The following is a 22,794-nucleotide window of genomic DNA, read 5'->3' as shown; positions in this document are numbered from 1 at the left end:
TCATATATTGAAATCATCTCAAAAGAACTCACATAGAAATCTGACTTCATAAAGTGCATTAGAGGCATTGTTTTATGTTTCTTCCATAGACCTAATAAACTTCTGAAAAACAATCATACCTTTGTTCTGAAAGAGGCTCTTAACGTCAGTTTCAACTATCACCTATTTTCCCAAGTCAATTACAAAGAGAAATAAAATAGCATAACATCACTATGCACTGTTTAAGGAATTTTTATTAAAGCAAGAATTTTATAATCCAAATTACGTTTCCTTGCTCAGTTATCAATTCTGTTATTTAAAACAGAAGTGACATTCTGAGCTATTCCACAGTAAAGAATTACAAAATTAAAGAAAGGAATGCTTTAAATTTTTGTACTTTGCTGAAAATTCTTTTTCCCACGGTCTATAAAACATTAATTTGTTTTTATATTTTACTATTTTTTTGTGTTTTTTGTTGTTTTTAAATCAATAAGTAATCTAGGACTAGCATTATGTTTGCTAGACCTGGCATTTGCTCGGTACATAAGGTTCAAAGTTTCCTTTCCTTTTTTTATTTATTTTCTATTTTGCAATGTTTTTTTTTCCATAGTATTTAAGTTTTTCGATGTTTAGGTATTTTTCTTCGGTGAAGCACGAGTTTCTTTTCATGGTCCCTGATCATCTGTAAATGTGGGGGAAAAAGAGATTATGATCATCAAATTTAAGACACAGAACATAATGATTCCAACCACTAAAAAGAAAGGACCTTTACCTAAGTGACAGAAGTGCTAATTATAGCTATAATGACAGTCGTATTTTACAATATATGCTGCTGCTGCTAAGTCGCTTCAGTCGTGTCCAACTCTGTGCGACCCATAGATGGCAGCCCACCAGGCTCTGCCGTCCCTGGGATTCTCCAGGCAATAACACTGGAGTGGGTTGCCATTGCCTTCTCCATGAAAGTGAAAAGTGAAAGTGAAGTCGCTCAGTCGTGTCCGACTCTTCGCGACCCCATGGACTGCAGCCTACCAGGCTCCTCCGTCCATGGGATTTTCCAGGCAAGAGTACTGGAGTGGGGTACCACTGCCTTCTCCTTACAATATACAAATGTATCCAATTTACACGTTACACACCTTAAATTTACACAATGTTGTTATGTCAAGCATTTTACTAAAAACACAAGTAAGAGGACCAACACTGGCACTTGTGGGTGTGAAAGCCCTCAGCCAGGCTCAGCCTGCCGAGAGCCTGTCTCTGCAAAGCTCTAGGAACCACAGCCACCCCTGCTGGTTCACAAGCTGCGCGGCCGCTCTCACAGGGTGACAGCGGGGCAGAGGAGCTTCAACACGGAACACACCCCGCACAGCCCCAGCTATTTCCTATTTTATAGGAAAGCTTTGTACACGCCTGGCTCTGGCTACAAAGCTACATCACCCTATTTCTTGGGGGTAATGAAAGGCAGTATTAGAGGCCAAAAAACAACTTCATCACTGCCACCCAAGAAAATGTATTAAGCTATGAAAGTCCTTCAGCGATCTACACAGGGCCAATCCATGTTACAGCTATTTAACACAAATTACTACGCAAAACGTCTGAAGGGGTCTTGATCTCAAAAATTCAAGTCTATACCAGGGTAACATGTAGTTAATTCCTCTGTATCTTTACTTCTCTTTGAAAAACTGGCAATGCATTTGGATTAGTGATAAAATGAGTTTTTGCTATGTTTCAATACACGCTCAAACTGTGAGAATAAGAAACAGGAGGCAGGCTCACTTTAAACAGTCGGAACCCCAGTGGCACTGTTAACTGCTTTCTGGGCAGCCTCTTTTGCTTGGTGGGCTTGGAGTACAGCTACAGCTTCATCAACCTGAAAAAACGAAAACAAACTGGTTCTGAAAAACAATAATTAGAACACAGCTTCAAACCGCCAACCTACAAACGTCCAACAAAGGCAAACTCCTTTCCTCAGATGCAGGTGCTCATGACTGTTATGAAAAAAACACATTCCAACTATACATCTGTATCCCTTGGGCTCTATTCCACCACTGTTTTGGAATTATTAACCTCTTGTACCTACTTTCTCCCCACCAAAAATCCCCCAAAGTTCAGAAATATCAGCAAATATCCCTTTCTTCAATACAGATGAGCAGTTAAGAGTTAATGGACGCTGGAGTTACAGTGACTGGATCTGAAACCAAGCTCTGCCATTCACTAGCTGCTTTGTGAGCAACTGGGCAAATTATTTAATCTCTCTATACTTCAGTTTCCCTGTCTATAAAATAGGGATAACAGCACCATAGGTTATTAGGATTTTCAATTAATATTTATAAAGCTCTTAGAACTGTGCGTGACTTGTACAAAGCACTTATAAATGTTCTACAAAACATCCTGGAATATGTAGTATAAGAAGCTGGTAGGTAAATGATAAATTTAAATTACTTTAGAACGGAGAGACTCTGGAGACTCAAGCATATGAAGAAGTTCTGAATTATCAATCTCCAACAACATGCCAGTGATTTTACCAGCAAGAGTAGGGTGCATGGCTTGAATTAGAGGAAAGAGCCGTTCACCTAGGAACAAAAACATTCAAAAACTCCTTCAATCAAAAAAAAATTTTTAAGGCATCTACTATAGTAAAACTGGGGTTTATGAACCCTTCGTATACAGCAAATAAATGCGAACCCATAATCCACCATTTTAGTATCTTTCATGAGATGATCAGTATAAAATGGATTAAGATCTACCACAAGGCAACTAATTCTTGAAAGCATCAGTTTGCCAAAAAAAGATGAAATGAAGCTACGTGTTAAATCTGTGTTCAGTCAAAATCAAAGTGGCGTACTCATTTGGTTCAAATTTCAAACTCCTCCTTCAGAAAATGTGGTAGGATACCTGGCAAGTCATGCCCCATTACCCTGTCCATCAAAGGCAACGTCTTAATAGCTTTCCAGGCTTTTAATGAGTTCGGCAGACAAACTGCCATGGTGCTCATTCATTCCAATCCGATCCCGCCACCCTAGCTGTCATTTTTAGGTGCAAAGGCAGTCTAAGTGTCCTCTTATTTTCTAGTCTCTCACTGTAACTGAGCAGGTGGGACAAAGGTACTCACCCAACATTTGCTTCTGCTCTTGAGGAGGGGCAGATGCCAACATGGAAGCAGTCAGAGGCTCCTGACCTTGTACATGAACAGCGGGCTAGAAAGAAAATGGGAAAATTCCTAAGTACAGAAGTAATGGCAAGCACAAATACAGTCATCACTGGAAAATAACTGGATAAAGACTATAATCTAAACATAAACAGGAGAAGCTGAGTGAACCAGAAAATGCAGCCTAAGGCAGCTATTAACACCTAAGTGCTCAAGTATTATAAGCACAGGGGTGTTGAATTTTCTTTATCTGGAGTAGTCTTTGGAACCATACTTCTAGTATAATCAACCACAATTTTGGTCCCAGGGGTCAAAAAAACCAAAAAACAGTAAGCCAAATCTCACAAACTAAACTTTATTTCACCCTTTCTTACAACTATGCCAAATAAAACTCTCAAACCACATAAGCAACTCAGGAAGGGAAACGCTGCTCTAGTTCCTGGAGTATAGCACATATTTTTACATATTAGCCATTAGTGGGACTTCAACAAAATGTTCTAGATAGCTTAAGCTCTCACACATCATATGGCTGTCCTCAAAGTCCTTGCAGTCAAGGACTGTCATCATAAAGAAGCCATCAAACCCACACCTGCTGCATGGTGACCTGCGGCTGTGCATTCAGATGCTGTTGAGGATTGCGAACTCCCGCAGCGTATTTGTACTGTGGAACGGTGCGAACAGCAGGAGTAGCTGCAGCTGCAGCAGCTGCGGGACGTGGACCCATCGTTTGTGTTGACGTGTTAGCTAAAAAAATAAAACATTTTTTGTATTTATCTTCGTATTTCCATTGGAGACCGATTTTTACGAGAAGGGTTAAGACTCACCAACACGCTGTGTCGACATGACTCGTGGAACCTGTGAAGAAGCTGGTCTCATAGTACTAAATGGTGGTCTAGGAGCGGCTGGGCGGATAGCACCGGGCATATTTTGGAATGCTACGTTTAAAGACATGAGCGCACATTAACTGGGAAAAACTCAGTGTTCATCTTGCTTTTTCAGAGCTGAGATTTGCACAAAAGACTAAAAATGACCAAATATAAACAAGTGTATTTTTTTTAAAGCTTAGGCTTCTATCTGCCATTTTCTTCAGACTTTTATGCCATTTCTCATCAGAGCATAAAAATATGAAATGGAGTTGGATGCATTCCCAAACTTGTGATAAAAAGGAAAAACAAAAAGAATCAAACCAGCATACATATTACTAGCATTTTAAGATTCTTTTTAAAGAACAAAATGCTAAAGATGCCCAAAATGAACACCCGTTAACTATAAATTACGGAAAGCAACAGCTAATATACCATTGGATATTATATGGTTATATATATATTAGCTGTTATATATACGGATATAACAGCTAATTTGCCTCATTTATGTTTTTTAATTCAAATACTTTGCAACTTAAAAAAAAAAAAAAGCTTACGATGAGGTCTGGCACCCTGAGCAGTCCAGCGAGGACTTGGTCTTAGTTGAGCAATTTGACTAGGAGGATAGTATGCAGCACGGTTCTGAGTCTGTTGGAAGCAAGCAAACGTTATCAGTCATAGAAAAAGCAGATAATACAACACATTATGCATGTTCAAAAGTTAACAGGTTCTCACACTCCAGGAAAGATCCCCAGGAGGAGGGCACAGCAACCTACTCCCATATTCTTGCCTGGAGAATCCCATGGACAGAAGAGCCTGGGGGGCTACAACAGTCCATAGGGTCGCAAAGTCAGACACGACTGAAGTGACTTAGTACATAGCATGCACACTCTTAAGCATTTTTCAAATCCAATCATAATTCACATCTCAATGTTTTCATCTTAAGACTTTATTCTCTTTTTTTGGGGGGTGGGGTGGGGGGGGGATGACAAAACATTAAAGGAAGGTGACCTAACAGGAAAACCTTCATGAGGTTTTTGTCCTTTTCTAGAACCTACCTGTGGGATAGCTGCCATGAAGTAACCTGAAGGAGGTGCTGGCTGGTAGGGGTTGATTACGGGGTTGGGCACAGCTCTTACACTTGCCATCCTCTGCATATACTGGTTAGTGAGGTGAGCCTGGCGCTCTTCTTTGCGCTGAGCTAAAGCTACATACAATGGCTTGGTGGCCACAATTCTACCGTTCATTTCCGTAACTGCTTTAGTGGCTTCTTCTGGGGAGGAGAAACATACAAAACCAAAACCTTTGCTGCGACCACCCTCCATCATAACCTATTGAAAGAAAATTAAAAAACCACACAATTAATGCAATAGAAGGATGAGGCACAAAGACAGTATCAACTAGAGCCACCACCTCACACTTAACCCTGTCAATACTTTCATCCTTTCCCCACAATTTTCCCGTTAATATCCAAATACTAAGGGTAAACTACATGCATGCATTATCCTAGCCAAGCAGAAGTAAAGGGGCGGAGACACAACAGAAACTTTAAGGTTTTTAGATTTTCAATATTAAGGTTCAATTTCTAAATACATTCAAAGCCTACTAAATTTTAGTAAAAAATTTAGAAAAATGCACAATTAAAATCTAACAAGTCAAGCTGACAAGATGCTTTATTACTCTTTGGGGTGGGGGAAGCAGTTGAGTCTCATTTTAAAGTTAAAATTTCACATTCATAACCACAGGGCCATAAATATTGGGGTATAAACAACATTCAGGAAACTTCACAATAACTCCAAAGATTTTTTAAACAAGCAGTAAGGAAATGAACTACTCAGTAGACCTACATGTACGCATGCTATACATCTGTATTAAACATCATGCTGGTGACACAGGAACAAACAAAAGAGCAATAAACCAGATTCATGGTCTTACATAAATGTGGAATCAAAACAAAACAAAAAACTGGCCTCAAGGATACAGAGAACAGATTGGTGGCTGCCAGAGAGGCAGGGGGCTTGGGGAAACGGATGAAGGTGGTTAAAAAGTACAAACTCTGGCATAAAGTCACAGGGAAGCAATGACTAGGGACGCAACAAACAGGATGTACAGGGACAGTGTGGGGACTACAGTTAATATGTGTTACTCATCTGACAGTTGCAGAGAATGGATCTTTAAAGTTACCATTACAAGAAAAAAATATTTTTAATCTATGGTAATAAATGTTATCTACACTTATCGTGGTGATCACTCTGCAATATACACAAATATCAATGTTGTACACTTGAGTATGTTTTACGTCAATTACATCTCAACAAGAGTCTAGAAATATACCCATGCAAGTACGGGAACTTGGGATGTTAAGCTTACATTTTAGAACAGTGGGTAAAAGATGGACTTTGGACTATCTAGTATATGATACAATGGGATAATTCTGAATTAACGTAGAGCTTATAGTCACATCATATTGAAACAATTCCAATTGCCAGATAGATTCTGACTCAACAAAAAATGCAAAATACAGGGAAAACCTAAGATGATACAAGACCCCCAAGTCTTAAATGGAAGACTTGGAAAAAATATTTGCAATATAAAACATAGAGCTGACATGAAATTCTCCCTATGAAATCAATAAACAATGCAATGTGAAAACAGGCAAAGAACAGGCTAAACAAGTAAACACGTAAATAGCATGTCTCATTTAAAAAGATGTGTATCTCTTTCTATTAACTTGACAAGACTAGTAGTAATTTAATTTGTTCGGCCTTTCTGGACAATTCTGTCATATTAATGTTAAATATACATATCCACTAACCAGCTATTCCAACTCTAGGACTTCAGAAATACTGGTATGTATACATGCAAAGACATATGAGGATGTTAGAGTGGCAGGTCTAACACTGTTAACACGCAAGTAACCCAAATGTCCAACGATATGGGCACAGCAGAATAAATTATGGTACACTTATACCATGAATAGCCAGCCTTTAGTGAAAAATGAGAAAATGTCTGAGATAAATATGTACCCAGATCTGTAAATAAAAAGACAAACTGCACAACTGGTATACTATGACTCTGTTTTATAAGAAGTTTATACGCATAAGGGGAGTATACAAGCATGAAGTATCTGGACGGCCACCCAAGCCCTTTGCCAGACTTCAGCATGGAGTTGTCACCCTTCTGTCTTGATCAATGTTTTTCAGCAAGTGTTACCAAATTAACATAATGACCTCCTCTCTCAGAATAAATTCTTGCCAAACTTTTTATCTCCTTGCCAACAGTGATATAGTGATCCACAAAGGACTTCTTTTTAAAAAGGACTTTTTATAAAGACTCTCCTTTGTAAAACATGCATGCTTCTTCATACATTCAAAATAAATGGATGCACAATACTCCATTTAAATGCTTTTCAGGGAACATAAAGGATAAACACATTCAGGAATAAATACTATCATACTCCCAAGTTCTCTTACAACACTCCAGTATGAAATATCAAATTTATATACATACATCCATGGGCACATATTTTTCTCAAATCTTAAAAAAAGATATGCACCATATGCTTTACCTTTGCACTGGTGATTGTGCCAAATGGAGAAAACTCCTTCCGGAGACGTTCATCATCAATACCATCGTCAAGATTTTTCACATAAAGGTTAACACCCTTAAAAAAAAAAAAAAAATTTGGAAAAAGAAAACCACAGTGGTACTTAAACATACTTCCTATTAGCTCATCCCATGTTTCCTCTCCTTTTCCCCTCTCAAACCCTCCAGTTACCTGGCAGTAACTGAAATGAACATAGAATAGGTTTCCTCACTCCTTAGTTTTACTTTTCAGTTAAAAAATGAACCTGGTATCTGGTGATCCTGTCTTGCTTCATCTGTTCAAATTTGCGCTTAAGTTCTGTCTGTCGTTCCACTTTTTTCTGGGCTCGACCAACATAAATTTGTTTTCCATTGAGCTCTTTTCCATTCATCTCATCCACAGCCTTACCACAAGAAACCAAAAACACAAAATTTTAATTACTAACTTGCACTAATAAGTTCATTTTTTAACAATAAAGAAAATCGGTTAGATTATAAAAGCTAAAAATGGACCCACCACAAAAACTAAACTTTGAGGTTTTAAGACATAATGAAGAAGTGAAGGGAAGTGAAGTTGCTCAGTCGTGTCTGACTATTTGCGACCCCATGGACTGCAGCCCACCAGGCTGCTCCATCCATGGGATTTTCCAGGCAAGAATACTGGAGTGGGGTGGCATTTCCTTCTCCAGATCTTCCCAACCCAGGGATTGAACCCGGGCCTCCCACATTGTAGGAAGACGCCTTACCATCTGAGCCACCAGGGAAGTCTTAAGACATAATATAAGTTTCCAATTTATACTCTCAAAACTAATACACCAAATGCAAGTAATTCAAAACAATACATATGAAATACAACATGTACAATAGCCAGCCGTATGCTTGTGTATTTCGATGCAAGAGCAACTCAACTTTATATCCCCCACTTCTTATAAAATACAGAAAACCCACATTGCCTGATAATTAATATTAAGTCTTACTTTTTGTGCATCTTCATGCCTTTCAAAGCTTACAAATCCAAAGCCTTTGGATTTTCCACTCTCATCAGTCATTACTTTCACACTTAAGGCAGGTCCTGAAAAAAAATTTAATGATTCAAATATATCCCATACATTTAAGTTTATATGTTTTAAGTTTCAAAAAAGCTGTGCAGAAAAGAATATAAAAATGGGGATTAAAAAAAATCCCAAACCTCCAGAAATTTATTCCTCCTTAATTACCCTCTCTCCTATCATGGGCACTAAACATTCTCTTCAAAGACCCTTTATTTCTTCTAAGAAGCTAAGTAAACTCTTTCTCTGAAATATTCCTCCTTCCATTTAAGGCGGTATGTTTCAGACAAATGTAAATGACAGAGTTAATTTATTCTTAGCATTTAGTACAAAACAGATGCATTGTTCTAAAACAACTTGATTTTCTTAAGAATTCCTTAAGCCTTGGCCCACTTGATTTTCAACAGGGAGTAGAGGAAACAAAGGGTTTGACCTTTGGGGAAGACAAAACAGAAGTACCTGGAGATGGCATGTTTCTGAAGACACACTTCTCCCCCACTAACCCCTCAATAAAATAGACTTAACTGAACTGGGTATTATTTTAGGTAGGTGGGGGAAAAGGTTAAAAAAAAAAAATCACATCTAATTACAGAGAATCTGCAAGATTTATGGGCACAGATACGACTGTTTAGAGGGTTCAATGTGGCATGACAGCTTGGCAATAATAAAGGATTACGTTTCCTGATTCTTTATGATTTGAAATACTCTTAAAAAAACAGGACACCTGTTTAAGTTAACCAGAAGGGGAAGCAAAGTTAAGGGGCAAGCAAATCATCCGCAAGAGTACAATGTCAGGTTCATCTTCTGATCAGCTACACAACTGTCTAAAGTGAGACTGGTTACACTTCACTGGAAAATCTGGATCGTTGAAGTTATTATTTTGAATTGCTCAAACATAATGCTGAGACTGGCCAAATATCCTAAAGCTGGCCAGCTTTCCTAACCCATAATTAAAGACTACATTCCAACCTAAGTTGGCTGTGTCACATGCAATGCCTCTGTTGAGATGGGATCTGTTAGTGCATAAATCCAGCACAATTTCGTAACATGGCAAAACCTTTTAAAGTCTGTTCCAATTACAATCACAACTTACTGTGCTAACGCAAGGCTATTGACCTTTAAACTGGATAGAATTTTACTGATATGCTAGTATAATGGACTATCAGTAGCTTAATCCAAATTAACTACAAAATTTAAGTACCATGATAAGTCTCATTTATTTTTAGTATAAAATATTATCCAAAATTAACAATGTGAATATAAAAATTTAATTCAGACACATTACCAAACTTGCCAAAGAGATCCTTAAGGCGCTCATCATCCATGTCTTCTCCAAAATTCTTGATGTAAACATTGGTGAACTCTTTTGCCCTAGCTCCAAGTTCTGCTTCTCGTTCTTTACGAGACTTAAATCTTCCAACAAATCTAATAAAATATGTAAGAACTATAAAATTAGGTTCTACTTTATGAAGTTCAGGTTAATTAAGCCTGATAGGTGATTCTGTAATAGTCACTGCTAATTTCAGAATCTCTAATAAAAAGGACACACTATAAAACAGAAATAGGGTCTTAAGTGAAAAAATAAAAGCACCAAATGTAACAAACCTCCCAACTATAACCACAAAAAAAGATATTCTTCCTAATATACTCCTTTGCTGTCCTTCTAGCTAACCTGGGTTAAGAGTCTATCCAGAAACGCAAGGAATGGAAGTACACATGGAGCAGGCCAGTGAAGAGACAAAACTTTCATCACTGCTGTTGCAACATGGCTTCTTCCACAACAGAAATTTACGCTACTGAATTCTGTCCTCACACACCCAACAGCCTGGGATGAATTTCTTTGTGACGTTATCAACAAAAGTGTTTTTAAAACAAGGCTTTGCGCAGTGTAACAGTAGTGTGTCACTGCAGAATACGCGAATAAACATCAAAGTAAAGATCCATCAGGTAATTGCACCTGGAACACGACTGAGATTAGTGCGTCTTTTTGTTTTCTGTGTTTAAGTCTATCTAGCACAATTTCTTTTCAGAGAAGATACCTATGATTTTATTCTCTTAGAACCCCCCTCATCTCCCTCCTCCCAACAGTGGTGCTTCTCCATGTAATTAGTTTTTTAAATGTTCTCAATGGGAACATTATTCCATTGTGGCTAGCACAACTTTTTGCTTTTATAAATAATGCCTTAACTTTACCAGACTGTTACTTGTTCTTAGGATAGCACTGTAGAAATCACGGCAGTTCAAAGGTTATATAAATGACCTTAAGTTTATACCTACAAACTGCTTTCCAAAACAGGGTTATACCATTTTATACTCAGAAAACAGCAATAAATCAAGTTCTTATTTTAATCTAGGCCGTCACCAGTGGTAGCCATTTTCTCCTCTAAACCATTGCTGGCATGCCAAAGACATTTTCATCTGTAAATGCTAGTAATGCTGAACATTTTTCTCATCTAAAGATGTACTAACTTTAAGAATTATCCTTTGTAAACACTGTTCACACTGAGAAGTTGCTGGTTTTTTTAGACATATGAGGTTCTTTTCCTTAACCATGCAGTTGACAGAACTCAAACAGCTAACACCATGTGGATGAGTCGTCCATGAACAGACTGACCATGCCACCTGACACAGATTTAAGAGTGATGTAGCTGACTTCTAAGAACCAAACCCAATTTGTGTGCCATTACCCCAGTTTACATGGCAACATGAACTCACAGATCACTTACAAGATGACCTCAAGGCTGAATCTGCCCAGATAAGAAAAATCCACTGGCATAGAAGATTTGTAATTTCTTTGGGCTCATAAAAATCTGTATTTTTACAAGCTGTAGCATTAAGTCTTACAGAGGTTTTATCAGTATCATCATTTTTAAACTTTTCAACTTTTAAGAACAAGTCTATTTCAGAAAAGATAAACCATGAAGACTTCTGATTTATCTTTACAGGGAAAAGGGAGCCAAACTGTCACAATTACAATAATCGTTGTAGGAGTAGGGTAAACAATCCCTGGTGGCTCAGAGAATAAAGAATCTGCCTGCCAAGCAAGAGACCCGGGTTCGATCCCTGGGTCATGAAGATCCCCTGAAGAAGGAAATGGCAACCTAATCCAGTATTCTTGCCCAGAGAACTCCACTGAACAGAGGAGCCTGGCAGGTGACAGTCCATGGGGGGCCACAGAGTTAGGACACAACTGAGCGACTAACAAGGCCAGTAAAAAGCTACCCTGGGCTCTGAATTTATCCACCAGATTTGTATCCCAGTTTATCCGTGGTACCAGCATGTAAAACATAGGCAAATCATTTTAGCCCCAGTTTTGAATGTAAAATGGGCTAATTATTACCTTAAGAATTATGACTAAGTTTCTGCCTGGATTTCTTAGTTTTCCAACTATGCACTTATTTCTGGGAAAGCTTTATATTTCAGCATACCTAGCTTCTCCTTTCTCTTTTCAGTTTGAATGCTGACCAGTTGTATTAATTCACTGTTATTTGTATGTTACAGTAAATATGGAGAAAAGACAATTATAAAATCTACCAAGATATGGTTTATTAATTTTCACTGTTATCTCTTTTGAGCACAAATATATTTCTTGTAAAATGGATGAAATGATTTTAACTATTAAAAACAGATTTGAAGTATTATTAACTTCATATTTATACTTACACTTTGCGATCATTTAGAAGCATCCCATTCATTTTTTCAATAGCTCTTTCAGCTGCTTCTTGTGTCTCAAAATGCACAAACCCATAACCCTTGGAACCATTTTCATCACAAACCACCTAGGGAAAAATGTATACCAATTTTTCATTACTTACTATTGATTTAGGATTTTTCCAATGTTCAGATAACTTGTCACTATTGATTTAGGATTTTTCCAATGTTCAGATAACTTGTCAGCTACCTAACCTCAGTATTTGGGAAATAAAGATATCTATTAACAGAAAGCACAGCTGCTATCTTAAGGAATAAACAAGTAGCTTCCCCATGGCTCAGTGTGCCTGCAATGCAAGAGGTACAGGAGATGGGGGTTTGGTCTTTATATTAGGAAGATTCCTGGAGAAAGGGTTGGCAACCCACTCCACTATTCTTGCCTGAAAAACCCCACGAACAGAGAAGCCTGGCAGGCTACAGTCCGAAGGACTGCAAAGTGTCAGACAAGACTGAGCAGTCGACTAAGCACACGGCTACAACACTGTAATAAGTGTTCAGTTCAGTTGCTCACACTACCCACAACAGCTCCAGAGAAACTCCTAAATATATTTTTACTATAATCACTTAAAAAATTTTTTATTACTTAATTTTCATTTTTATAACCTTCTATTACGAGACAAATTCCACCATGGATAGTTTGTTGTTTTGAACCAAGTATTTCGCATAGGGTTCTCTGACCTACACCAGCGTTCCCAATTATTTTCCAAATTTGGTTTCTGATAATCTAGTTAAAGATGACTGTGTGCTCAGTAAGAGCAAGCACCTTGTCTTATCCAACTTTCATCTTTGGGGCCTATTTAGGCTCTGACAGGAGTTAACAGGAGAATGTTAGATCCCACCAAAAAGATACCCCGCATTCAAGGGCAAAGGAGAAGCCCAGCAAGATGGTAGGGAGGGCGAAACTGTGCGCACCAGGACCCAGAGACTGAGCCAGAACTGTGTTTGAGTGTCTCCTGCGGAAGTACGGGTCAGCAGTGGACTGCTGTGGGGCAGGGGCTCTGGGTGCAATAAGCCATTTTGGAGGAGGTCACCATTAACCCCACCACAGAGCCAGCAGAACCTACACAGGACTGGGTAAACAGACTCTGAGAGGGCCCACACAAAACCTTGTGCACACCAGGACCAGGAGAAAGGAGCAGTGACTCCACAAGAGACTGACCCAGACTTGCGCATGAGCATCCAGGAGTATTCCGTGGAGGTGTGGGTCAGTGGTGGCCTGCTGGAGGGTTGGGGGCAGTCCAGCAGTGCATGAGTGTGAGCGTGCATGGGACCTTTTGAAGGAGGTTGCCCTTTATCTTCATTACCTCCATCATAGTTTGGCCTCAGGTCAAACAATAGAGAGGGAACACAGCCCTGCTCAATGACAGAAAATTGGATTAAGATTTACTGAGCATGGCCCTGCCCACCAGAACAAGACCCAGTTTCCCCCTCAGTCAGTCTCTCCCATCAGGAAGCTTCCATAAGCCTCTTATCCTTCTCCATCAGAGGGCTGACAGACTGAAAACCACAATCACAGAACAGAAAACTAACCAATCTGATCACATGGACCACAGCCTTGTCTAACTCAATGAAACTGAGCCATGCTGTAGCTCACAGGGCCACCCAAGATGGGTCATGATGGAGAGTTCTGACAAATCATGGTCCACTGGAAAAGGGAATGGCAAACCACTTCAACATTCTTGCCTTGAGAACCCCATGAACAGTAAATTATGTTTACTTATCACATTTTTGCTTACCTTACATGAAAGGATGTTACCAAAAGCAGAAAATGTATCATACAGTGCTTTATTATCAATGGATTTATCCAAATTTTTAATGAATATGTTGCCCACTCCACTTTTGCGAAGTGATGGATCGCGCTGAGACCACATGATGCGCACTGGCTTGCCCTTTATCACATCAAAATTCATGGTGTCCAAAGCACGCTCCGCTGCAAGAAAGGACATTTTCAAAGTAAATATTATTCAAAACTTTTACAGTCTACTTAATATAATCTATCGTGGAGAGAATAATTGAGCCCCTCTACCTCTTTAAGCCGAAGATGGCTGGACCTCATACCTGTCAGTCTAGATTTATATCATACAACACAAAGACAAGTATCAAGAATTCCCAAATTTCCCGCGGTAACAGATGACATATTGTTTAGAACTAATATATTTCTGAAGCAATCTCTTCCTTTGCCATGAAATTTAAAAGCGCTTTTTTGTTCCTAGTTAACTATAAAAACAGATTTCCCCTTCACAATCTGCTTGATAAACAATATAACAAGACACCAAAAGCAACTATAGGTTATCCACAAGCAGAGCAGTTTACGGATTTTCAAGCATTTTAACTTATTCCCTGCTACTTATTAAAAATGTTTTATTGCTTATTCCTGTCAGTATTACACAAAAACTAGCCCATCTTCTAAAAAAAAGTTCCTGACGTATTGGGGGGATTTCAGTGACTCACGGCACAACTTCCTGCTACCATGTTAAAAAAAATGAAAGGTTTTATCCGTTCAGAATCATTTGAGTCATGCCTTCAAAAACTAATGTGAAGTTGAGCATATTTAGCTATTAACAAAAATTTTTTAAATAACCTGGTTTACAATAGTCCAACTCGCTATTAATACATATAAAACCAGTTTTATCTTAGATCATTTACTTAGTAACTGATTAGTTACTTCTGGATAGTGCTAGAAAATTTCAAAATCTGAGTTCAGAGTCTATGAAGGATCAAATTATGTGCACCTGTACCATTAAAGAAACACTTATTAAAGAAGTTTGGACTCTAAATGGAAAAATATATCCTCTTAAGTAGAAAAGACTAGTTCCTAAACAAGGGACACACACAATCCATTTGAAGTTCTGAAACATCAATTTTCACAAATGCCATGCTAGTGTTAACTGTAAAGTGAGAAAACAAATTTTCCGGCCACTTCTTTCTATACATGAAAATTTCAGTTTCTAGAAGATAGTGACAATCAGCTGTCAGCTCATTTATCAACTGGCCACACCTACTCAGCTCCCCTAGTTTTTTAGCTGACTTTGCTTGAGCTTCTTTTGAATGAGTCACATTTTCCTGTTAAATTGGAAACTGATCACTTTCAGCAGCTATTCTACAAGTACACCGATGTAGCGAAATAAGAGGGGAGTAGAAGGAAAATCACTTAATTATTTGGAAAGAGAATAATTTGTATACATACAGGAATAAAATAAACTGAAGATGGAAAAATGCTACCTTCTTTTCAGCAGTGACAGTACAAGTCTACTGGTAAAGAGAATAATACAGTGAGTGTACTGTAACCATGGTAACCTGAAGTTCAACTTTTCAAATCCTAAGAAATTAAATTTTTTTTCTGATTTAAAATTGTTAAGTTTAGAAACTATGTTAACAGTTTCAAAAGTTCACATTTCTAGAATTTGTTAGTTCAAGTTTTCTCTATCAACCCTTCAGTTTGTGATTATCTGCACCCAAATTACCTTCCCTGATCTTCCATTTAGTGATAAACTTGATCAGAGTTGGGAAGAATCCTTACAGAGAGGCATTTGGAACTACTGCCTGCAGAGCAAAGGGCAGAAAACCTGCAGTGCAGTTTTACAACTTGGTGTGGCTCAACAGCCTGTCTACCCCAAATCTCAGTATTCACTTTACCTAGTGAAAAACTGACCACAAAATAATTCCTTAACGAGATAAAAAGTTTTAAATTCCACCTTCCAGACCTTTCCTACAAAAATTAATTCCTTATATTTTATAATACTTGACATATATTCAAGTAGCCAAGGGAAAAAAGGGCAAAAATGGATCATAAAATTAAGTGAAAATGACTTTTTCAAGTCAATTGATTTCAGCTATAAAGAAAAATCCCGGCAACTCATCAGGCCACATACCTATTTGCCAAATATTCGAATTTCTGTGAACTGTTTAAAAATATAAGGTTAATTCCATCTTTTTTCTCATACATTCAAACTAATTAATCCCTTACTTTTCAGTCAATCATTCCCCATGATGTATGAACAATCTGGACCACTTTTATAAGGAAATCACCACTAGAATACCTCTTAAGTATAATGGTCTAGTACACACTACACTCACAAGCAACATTTTACAGTCAAAATTGGGGATGACATTTTTAAGTAAAATCCTTCAAAACCAGAGACGATTTCAGGAGGTAAAAGAAAAAAGAAAAAAAACCCGAATTACCAGTACTACGAAACTACTAGATTTAAAAAATCAAAACTAACTAAATTGCCTGAGAAAACGATGGGTCATCTTCTACATCCCTTCTCTCCTAACTTGCTGTTACAAGAACTGTCTGAACCCCCAAAGCAACGTCTCGGTGGTAATTTACACTTTTGGAGCCGTCAGTCACTCACACGTTAGTGAGAATGGTAGCAGAAACCTGAGGACGACCACCAGAGCACCAGATTAACTTTATTCAAAGTCCCCGCGACTCTCCCAGGCGACTGGCCCCGCGGCAGGATAGAGGCCTAGGGCCTGGGAGGTTACCGGGTTCAACACGTGGTATTTTTCGAGCAACGAAATGCACTTCCTCCCTGTCCTGGGGCGCCGGCAGCAGCCTGGGGGTGGTGGGAGCGCCTCCACCGACTACCGGAGAAGGGGTCTCTGCTCTCGACACCCCCAGGATCTCGCCGCTACTGGGGGGGGGGGGGGGCGCCGCGTGGTGTTAGAACCCAACCTCACCCACCGTCCGGGCGCGTCATCACCCTAAAGTTTGAGCGCTGCTGAGGCCGAGAAAATGGTCGCGGAGAAGGAAGTGGCCCGGCGTGCAAGGGGCGTGCGGCTGCCGGCGGCGCGGGCCCCGGCCGGCGCGGGGATCCGGGGTCCTGAAGCCCCAGCCTCGGCCCTCTGGCCTCGGGTGGGGTGACATGCCCTCCCGCCCCCTCCCCCCCGGGCCCGCCGGCCTAGCCCGCCCGCCGCCGCCTGAGCCTCATGGCCGCCCGCCCGCCCGCCCGCCGGGCCCGGCTCTCACCGTCCGCCGGCTGCTGGAAGTTCACATACGCGTAGCCCAAGGAGCGGCGGGTGATCATGTCCCTGCAGACCCGGATGGAGAGGATGGGCCCGGCCGGGCTGAACTTCTCATAGAGCATCGCCTCGGTCACGTCGGGGTGTAGGTCCCCCACGTAGAGCGAGGCCATGGGGTAGCTGGGGGCGCTGGGGTTCATCTCGGCACGGCTGCCTGCAGGGCCACAGGCCGCGCGACCTTTCCCGTCAGAAAAGGGGAGCGAGTGCCGGGGCCGGGGGGCCGGAGCCGGGGGGAGGGGAGCGGGGGCAAGCGCAGAGGGACAAAAATCAACCGGAATCGGGAACTACTCAACGGCCGCAGAACCGGGTCGATCCGCTGCCGCTGGAGGCTTGGCTGTTGGCTGCCGGCTGGGGAGCGAGGGTGGCGGTCTCGGGTCCGGGCAGCGGGAGAAGGCCTCGGTCTCTTGGTTCCTTCTTGGAGCTGCTGCGGGGCCGCGGGCGGGCGGGTCGGTCTCGGCTGCTTCACCGGGTTATTTTATAAAAGAGGAAGGAAAAAAAAAATAAAAGTCTCCGGCGGGGGAGACGCGGATTTTTTTGTAAATTTTTTTTTTGGGTTTTTTAAATGATTTTTTTAGATTTTTTTTGGATTTTTTTAATAATAAATGTGTGTTCCGAGCCCGGAGCACACACTCCGCACTCTCAGCACTAACCGCCGGGGAGAAGGGGAAGCACCGCCTCCTGCACCCTCTACTTATACCCCCCGCCGCACTCGCCCCGCCCCCCGCGCGTCTGACGCCAGGGCCCTACGCGAGCGTCAGCGCCGGAGGGGGAGGCGACAAGGAGGCGGAGAGGGAGGAGGGAAGAGAAAAACAGGAGGAGGAAAAGAGCAGAGAGGAAGGGAGAGGAGGTGGCGGCGGTGGCGGCGGCTGCTGCGGGTGTGGGGGGGTGGGGGTGGGGCTGGGGCGGAGGGGCGGGGCTTCTGCGCACGCGCCGGGGTCGGGGTGGGGGAGTGTGGGCGGGCCCCGCGCGGCGTAGGGCCCCTGGGGGAGGGGAGGGGCGCGGAGGACCGGCTCGCTGGCGGCTCTCTCGGGAGTCGGGTGGGCCGGCCCCTCCTCCCACACACCCCGCCCCACCTCCACCCGGGAGAGGCGTTGAGCCGTCACCAGGGCGGTGGGCGGTGCGCGGGGCTTCCGGGTTTCTCGGCGCTTAACTACCCCCCACGTGCGCGGCCCCCACGGACCCTCTTCCCGCCGCAGCCAGTCGTGTTCCACTCGCCCCCACCCCCGCCCTCTAGGGCCGCCGGGCGAGAGTGGGCCGGCGTGATTTTCCCCAGGCCCAGTTTCCGCAACGTGGGCGAAAAGGAGCCAAGGCTGGCTCCCCGGTTCTCCTACCAGACCGCACTACGAGTCCCAGCGGGCAGCGCCGCCACGCGCCTCGACCGCGGAAGCGGTGCCTGCTGGGAGCTGGAGTCCTCAACGGCCGCGGCGCTCGCTGACCCCCAACCGGCCGCGGGTCTTGGCCGCCCGCTCGGGGACTCACCCACCCCCGCCTCTCGCAACCGTTCCAGCGCTGGACCCGGGTCGTGCTTCCAATAGAGGACCGGGGAGCGGAGGGGCCTTCGGACTCCCGGTCCTCTCCTTTCCGAGCCCTTACGAGTCTTCCCGGGTATCCCATCTGGGCGCTGTCGTTGGTCAGCGTGATTTTAATTTGGGCAAACTATTTTGAGATCTTTGTCCGCTTCCCTTTTTAAAGTATCGTGATCACAATTCACTTAAGAGGCTAGGGTGGAGTCACTGATTTCGTGCTACTTCTGCCAGCAATTTGAAACAGAACAGGACTCCAGAAAAATGTTTTCCTGCAAAGTGCGAGTCTGTCACAGTCGTACATGGCTCCACAGACTTGCAACCAGGCAAAATCAGAAATAGTCTAAACGCAGTATTAAAAATGTGTACAACAGTTGTGGAGTTAGTTGGGGGCTTTAATAGGAAGGCCAGCTGTAATGAATCAATTGCAAAAATACCAGTTGATAGGAAAGACATTAAATCAACATACAAATCCCACTTCAAAGTAGTACTGTACAATTTTTAAAGCTTTAGCATCTTTTATTCTCTACAGCAATCTTGTGTGGAAGGTGGAGCGAGAAGTACTAATTTTATTTTACTGTTCAGATCAGATCAGTCGCTCAGTCGTGTCGGACTCTTTGCGACCCCACGAAGCACAGCAAGCCAGGCCTCCCTGTCCATCACCAACTCCCGGAGTTCACTGAGACTCACGTCCGTCGAGTCAGTGATGCCATCCAGCCATCTCATCCTCTGTCGTCCCCTTCTCCTCCTGCCCCCAATCCCTCCCAGCATCATTGTCTTTTCCAATGAGTCAACTCTTCCCATGAGATGGCCAAAGTACTGGAGTTTCAGCTTTAGCATCATTCCTTCCAAAGAAATCCTAGGGCTGATCTCCTTCAGAATGGACTGGTTGGATCTCCTTGCAGTCCAAGGGACTCTCAAGAGTCTTCTCCAACAACACAGTTCAAAAGCATAATTTTTTCGGTGCTCAGCTTTCTTCACAGTCCAACTCTCACATCCATACATGACCACAGGAAAAACCATAGCCTTGACTAGACGAACCTTTGTTGGCAAAGTAATTACTCTGCTTTTGAATATGCTATCTAGGTTGGTCATAACTTTCCTTCCAAGGAGTAAGCGTCTTTTAATTTCATGGCTGTGGTCACCATCTGCAGTGATTTTGGAGCCCAGAAAAATGAAGTCTGACACTGTTTCCACTGTTTCCCCATCTATTTCCCATGAAGTAGTGGGACCGGATGCCATGATCTTCGTTTTCTGAATGTTGAGCTTCATACCCACTTTTTCACTCTCCACTTTCACTTTCATCAAGAGGCTTTGAGTGTCACTGCATATCTGAGGTTATTGATATTTCTCCCGGCAATCTTGATTCCAGCTTGTGTTTCTTCCAGTCCAGCGTTTCTCATGATGTACTCAGCATATAAGTTAAATAAACAGGTTGACAATATACGGCCTTGACGAACTCCTTTTCCTATTTGGAACCAGTCTGTTGTTCCCATGTCCAGTTTTAACTCTTGCTTCCTGACCTGCATACAAATTTCTCAAGAGGCAGGTCAGGTGCTCTGGTATTCCCATCTCTTTCAGAATTTTCCACAGTTGATTGTGATCCACACAGTCAAAGGCTTTGGCATAGTCAATAAAGCAGAAATAGATGTTTTTCTGGAACTCTCTTGCTTTTTCCATGATCCAGCAGATGTTGGCAATTTGATCTCTGGTTCCTCTACCTTTTCTAAAAGCAGCTTGAACATCAGAAAGTTCACGGTTCATGTATTGCTGAAGCCTGGCTTGGAGAATTTTGAGCATTACTTTACTTGTGTCTGAGATGAGTGCAATTGTGCGGTAGTTTGAGCATTCTTTGGCATGGCCTTTCTTTGGGATTGGAATGAAAACTGACCTTTTCCAGTCCTGTGGCCACTGCTGAGTTTTCCAAATTTCCTGGCATATTGAGTGCAGCACTTTCACAGCATCATCTTTCAGGATTTGGAATAGCTCAACTGGAATTCCATCACCTCCACTAGCTTTGTTCGTAGTGATGCTTTCTAAGGCCCACTTGACTTCACATTCCAGGATGTCTGGATCTAGGTGAGTGATCACACCATCGTGACTATCTGGGTCGTGAAGATCTTTTTTGTATACTTCTTCTGTGTATTCTTGCCACCTCTTCTTAATATCTTCTGCTTCTGTTAGGTCCATACCATTTCTGTCCTTTATCGAGCCCATCTTTGCATGAAATGTTCCTTGGTATCTCTAATTTTCTTGAAGAGATCTCTAGTCTTTCCCATTCTGTTGTTTTCCTCTATTTCTTTGCATTGATCGCTGAAGAAGGCTTTCTTATCTCTTCTTGCTATTCTTTGGAACTCTGCATTCAGATGTTTATATCTTTCCTTTTCTACTTTGCTTTTCACTTCTCTTCTTTTCACAGCTATTTGTAAGGCCTCCCCAGACAGCCATTTTGCTTTTTTGCATTTCTTTTCTATGGGAATGGTCTTGATCCCTGTTTCCTGTACAATGTTACGAACCTCATTCCATAGTTCATCAGGCACTCTCTCTATCAGACTAGGCCCTTAAATCTATTTCTCACTTCCACTGTATAATCATAAGGAATTTGACTTAGGTCATTCCTGAATGGTCTAGTGGTTTTCCCTACTTTCTTCAATTTAAGTCTGAATTTGGCAATAAGGAGTTCATGGTCTGAGCCACAGTCAATAGAACAGTCTCAAATGATTGTCCAATTCATTCTTTAATTCAGTAAACTTTAAGGCATGTTAAATATATTTTTGGTTGTGGACTGGGTACTTTATTCTCATTTAATTCAAATTTAAACCTGCAGAATCCCACATAAGTGCCATTTTGCCCCTATCTTGGTAGGAAGAGAATAATATTGATATTTTGGAAAACAAGTTGCCTTATGTAGTTCATTAGGCAAAAGAGCAAGACTGGGGACTGAGGACTGTGCGTTAGGAAGACAGATCTTATCCTAGACGACAAACCACCATTCACTCTAATAGAACTCTCTAGTTAAAGTCAGTCCATCCATACGTTTATTGAATACATACCAAGTGCATCTGGATGTGAGGAAGATCCTTGAGAGACACATTTCTTTCCTCAAGAGGCTTCTGATGAGTTCTCTGCTAATCATATAAATATAAGCATTACAGTGAGTACAGTAAATATCCAATCCCAGTGTTTTATCTGGCTGTGATGATTTTCTATTAGATTCTAAATTTGTTCTCTTAAAAAAAATGAGGATGGAAATTCCATTGTTTAAAAGAAAATATTTCATTTTAGTATTTTCATTAAATTACTGAATTGAGTATAAAAAAAAAATCAGACGAATGAAAGAAGAGGTACACTCATTAGAAAAAATGTGAAAGGAAATCACCTTCTATAACTTGGAAATTCTATCACACCAAGAGCTGAAACTACCAAAAATCATATTATTGCTAAGAATATCCACACTGCTGGTAGAGAAAGATGAGGGTGCAATTTCTGATGGAGCTCACTGAAACATCATTGTAAGTAATAAAGGTGGGGAAAAAATGGTCTGCTTTGAATCTAGAAAATTTTGTCAGCAGAAACTTTGGCAAGTGCTCTAAAGTGGATGTGGGTCCTCCAGTCACTAGAAAGGGCTTACTCTCAGGTTTCGCTGCTGCTGCTGCTAAGTCTCATCAGTCATGTCTGACTCTGTGCAACCCCATGGACTGCAGCCCACCAGGCTCCTCCGTCCATGGGATTTTCCAGGCAAGAACACTGGAGTGGGTTGCCATTTCCTTCTTCAACACATGAAAGTGAAAAGTGAAAGTGAAGTCGCTCAGTCCGACCCTCAGGGACCCCACGGACTGCAGCCTATCAGGCTCCTCCACCCGTGGGATTCTCCAGTCAAGAGTACTGGAGTGGGTTGCCATTGCCTAGCT

At 41.7% G+C, this 22,794-nt stretch overlaps 1 protein-coding gene and 1 long non-coding RNA gene across 4 annotated transcripts in view; both read right to left on the bottom strand.

Annotated features, from left to right (window-relative positions):
• Positions 1-215: 215 nt before the first annotated feature.
• On the bottom strand, positions 216-18,724 carry PABPC1 (poly(A) binding protein cytoplasmic 1). Its single transcript, XM_061439269.1, has 15 exons — positions 17,308-18,724; positions 14,069-14,262; positions 12,285-12,400; positions 9,907-10,046; positions 8,550-8,644; positions 7,839-7,976; positions 7,556-7,651; positions 5,046-5,318; positions 4,545-4,635; positions 3,949-4,059; positions 3,714-3,868; positions 3,089-3,173; positions 2,419-2,549; positions 1,753-1,846; positions 216-661 (listed from the first exon to the last, which is right to left on the bottom strand). Exons 1-14 carry the CDS (start codon positions 17,498-17,500, stop codon positions 1,754-1,756), a joined length of 1,911 nt encoding a protein of 636 aa, XP_061295253.1. The 5' UTR covers positions 17,501-18,724; the 3' UTR covers positions 216-661; position 1,753.
• Positions 18,725-21,714: 2,990 nt separating this feature from the next.
• LOC133260665 (uncharacterized) overlaps positions 21,715-22,794 on the bottom strand; it is a 143,856-nt gene continuing 142,776 nt past the window's right edge. For 2 of the 3 annotated variants that reach the window (XR_009740922.1, XR_009740923.1), the window contains one exon: positions 21,715-22,011. This is a non-coding gene — a long non-coding RNA (uncharacterized LOC133260665). The remainder of the gene's footprint in view (positions 22,012-22,794) is intronic. The other variant, XR_009740924.1, reaches the window with a different exon arrangement.

The sequence above is a fragment of the Bos javanicus genome, chromosome 14 (assembly GCF_032452875.1).
Source record: "Bos javanicus breed banteng chromosome 14, ARS-OSU_banteng_1.0, whole genome shotgun sequence".
NCBI lineage: Eukaryota > Metazoa > Chordata > Mammalia > Artiodactyla > Bovidae > Bos > Bos javanicus.
The sequence above is the reverse complement of the archived record's forward strand: the minus strand, read 5'-3'. Positions and strand labels throughout refer to the sequence as shown.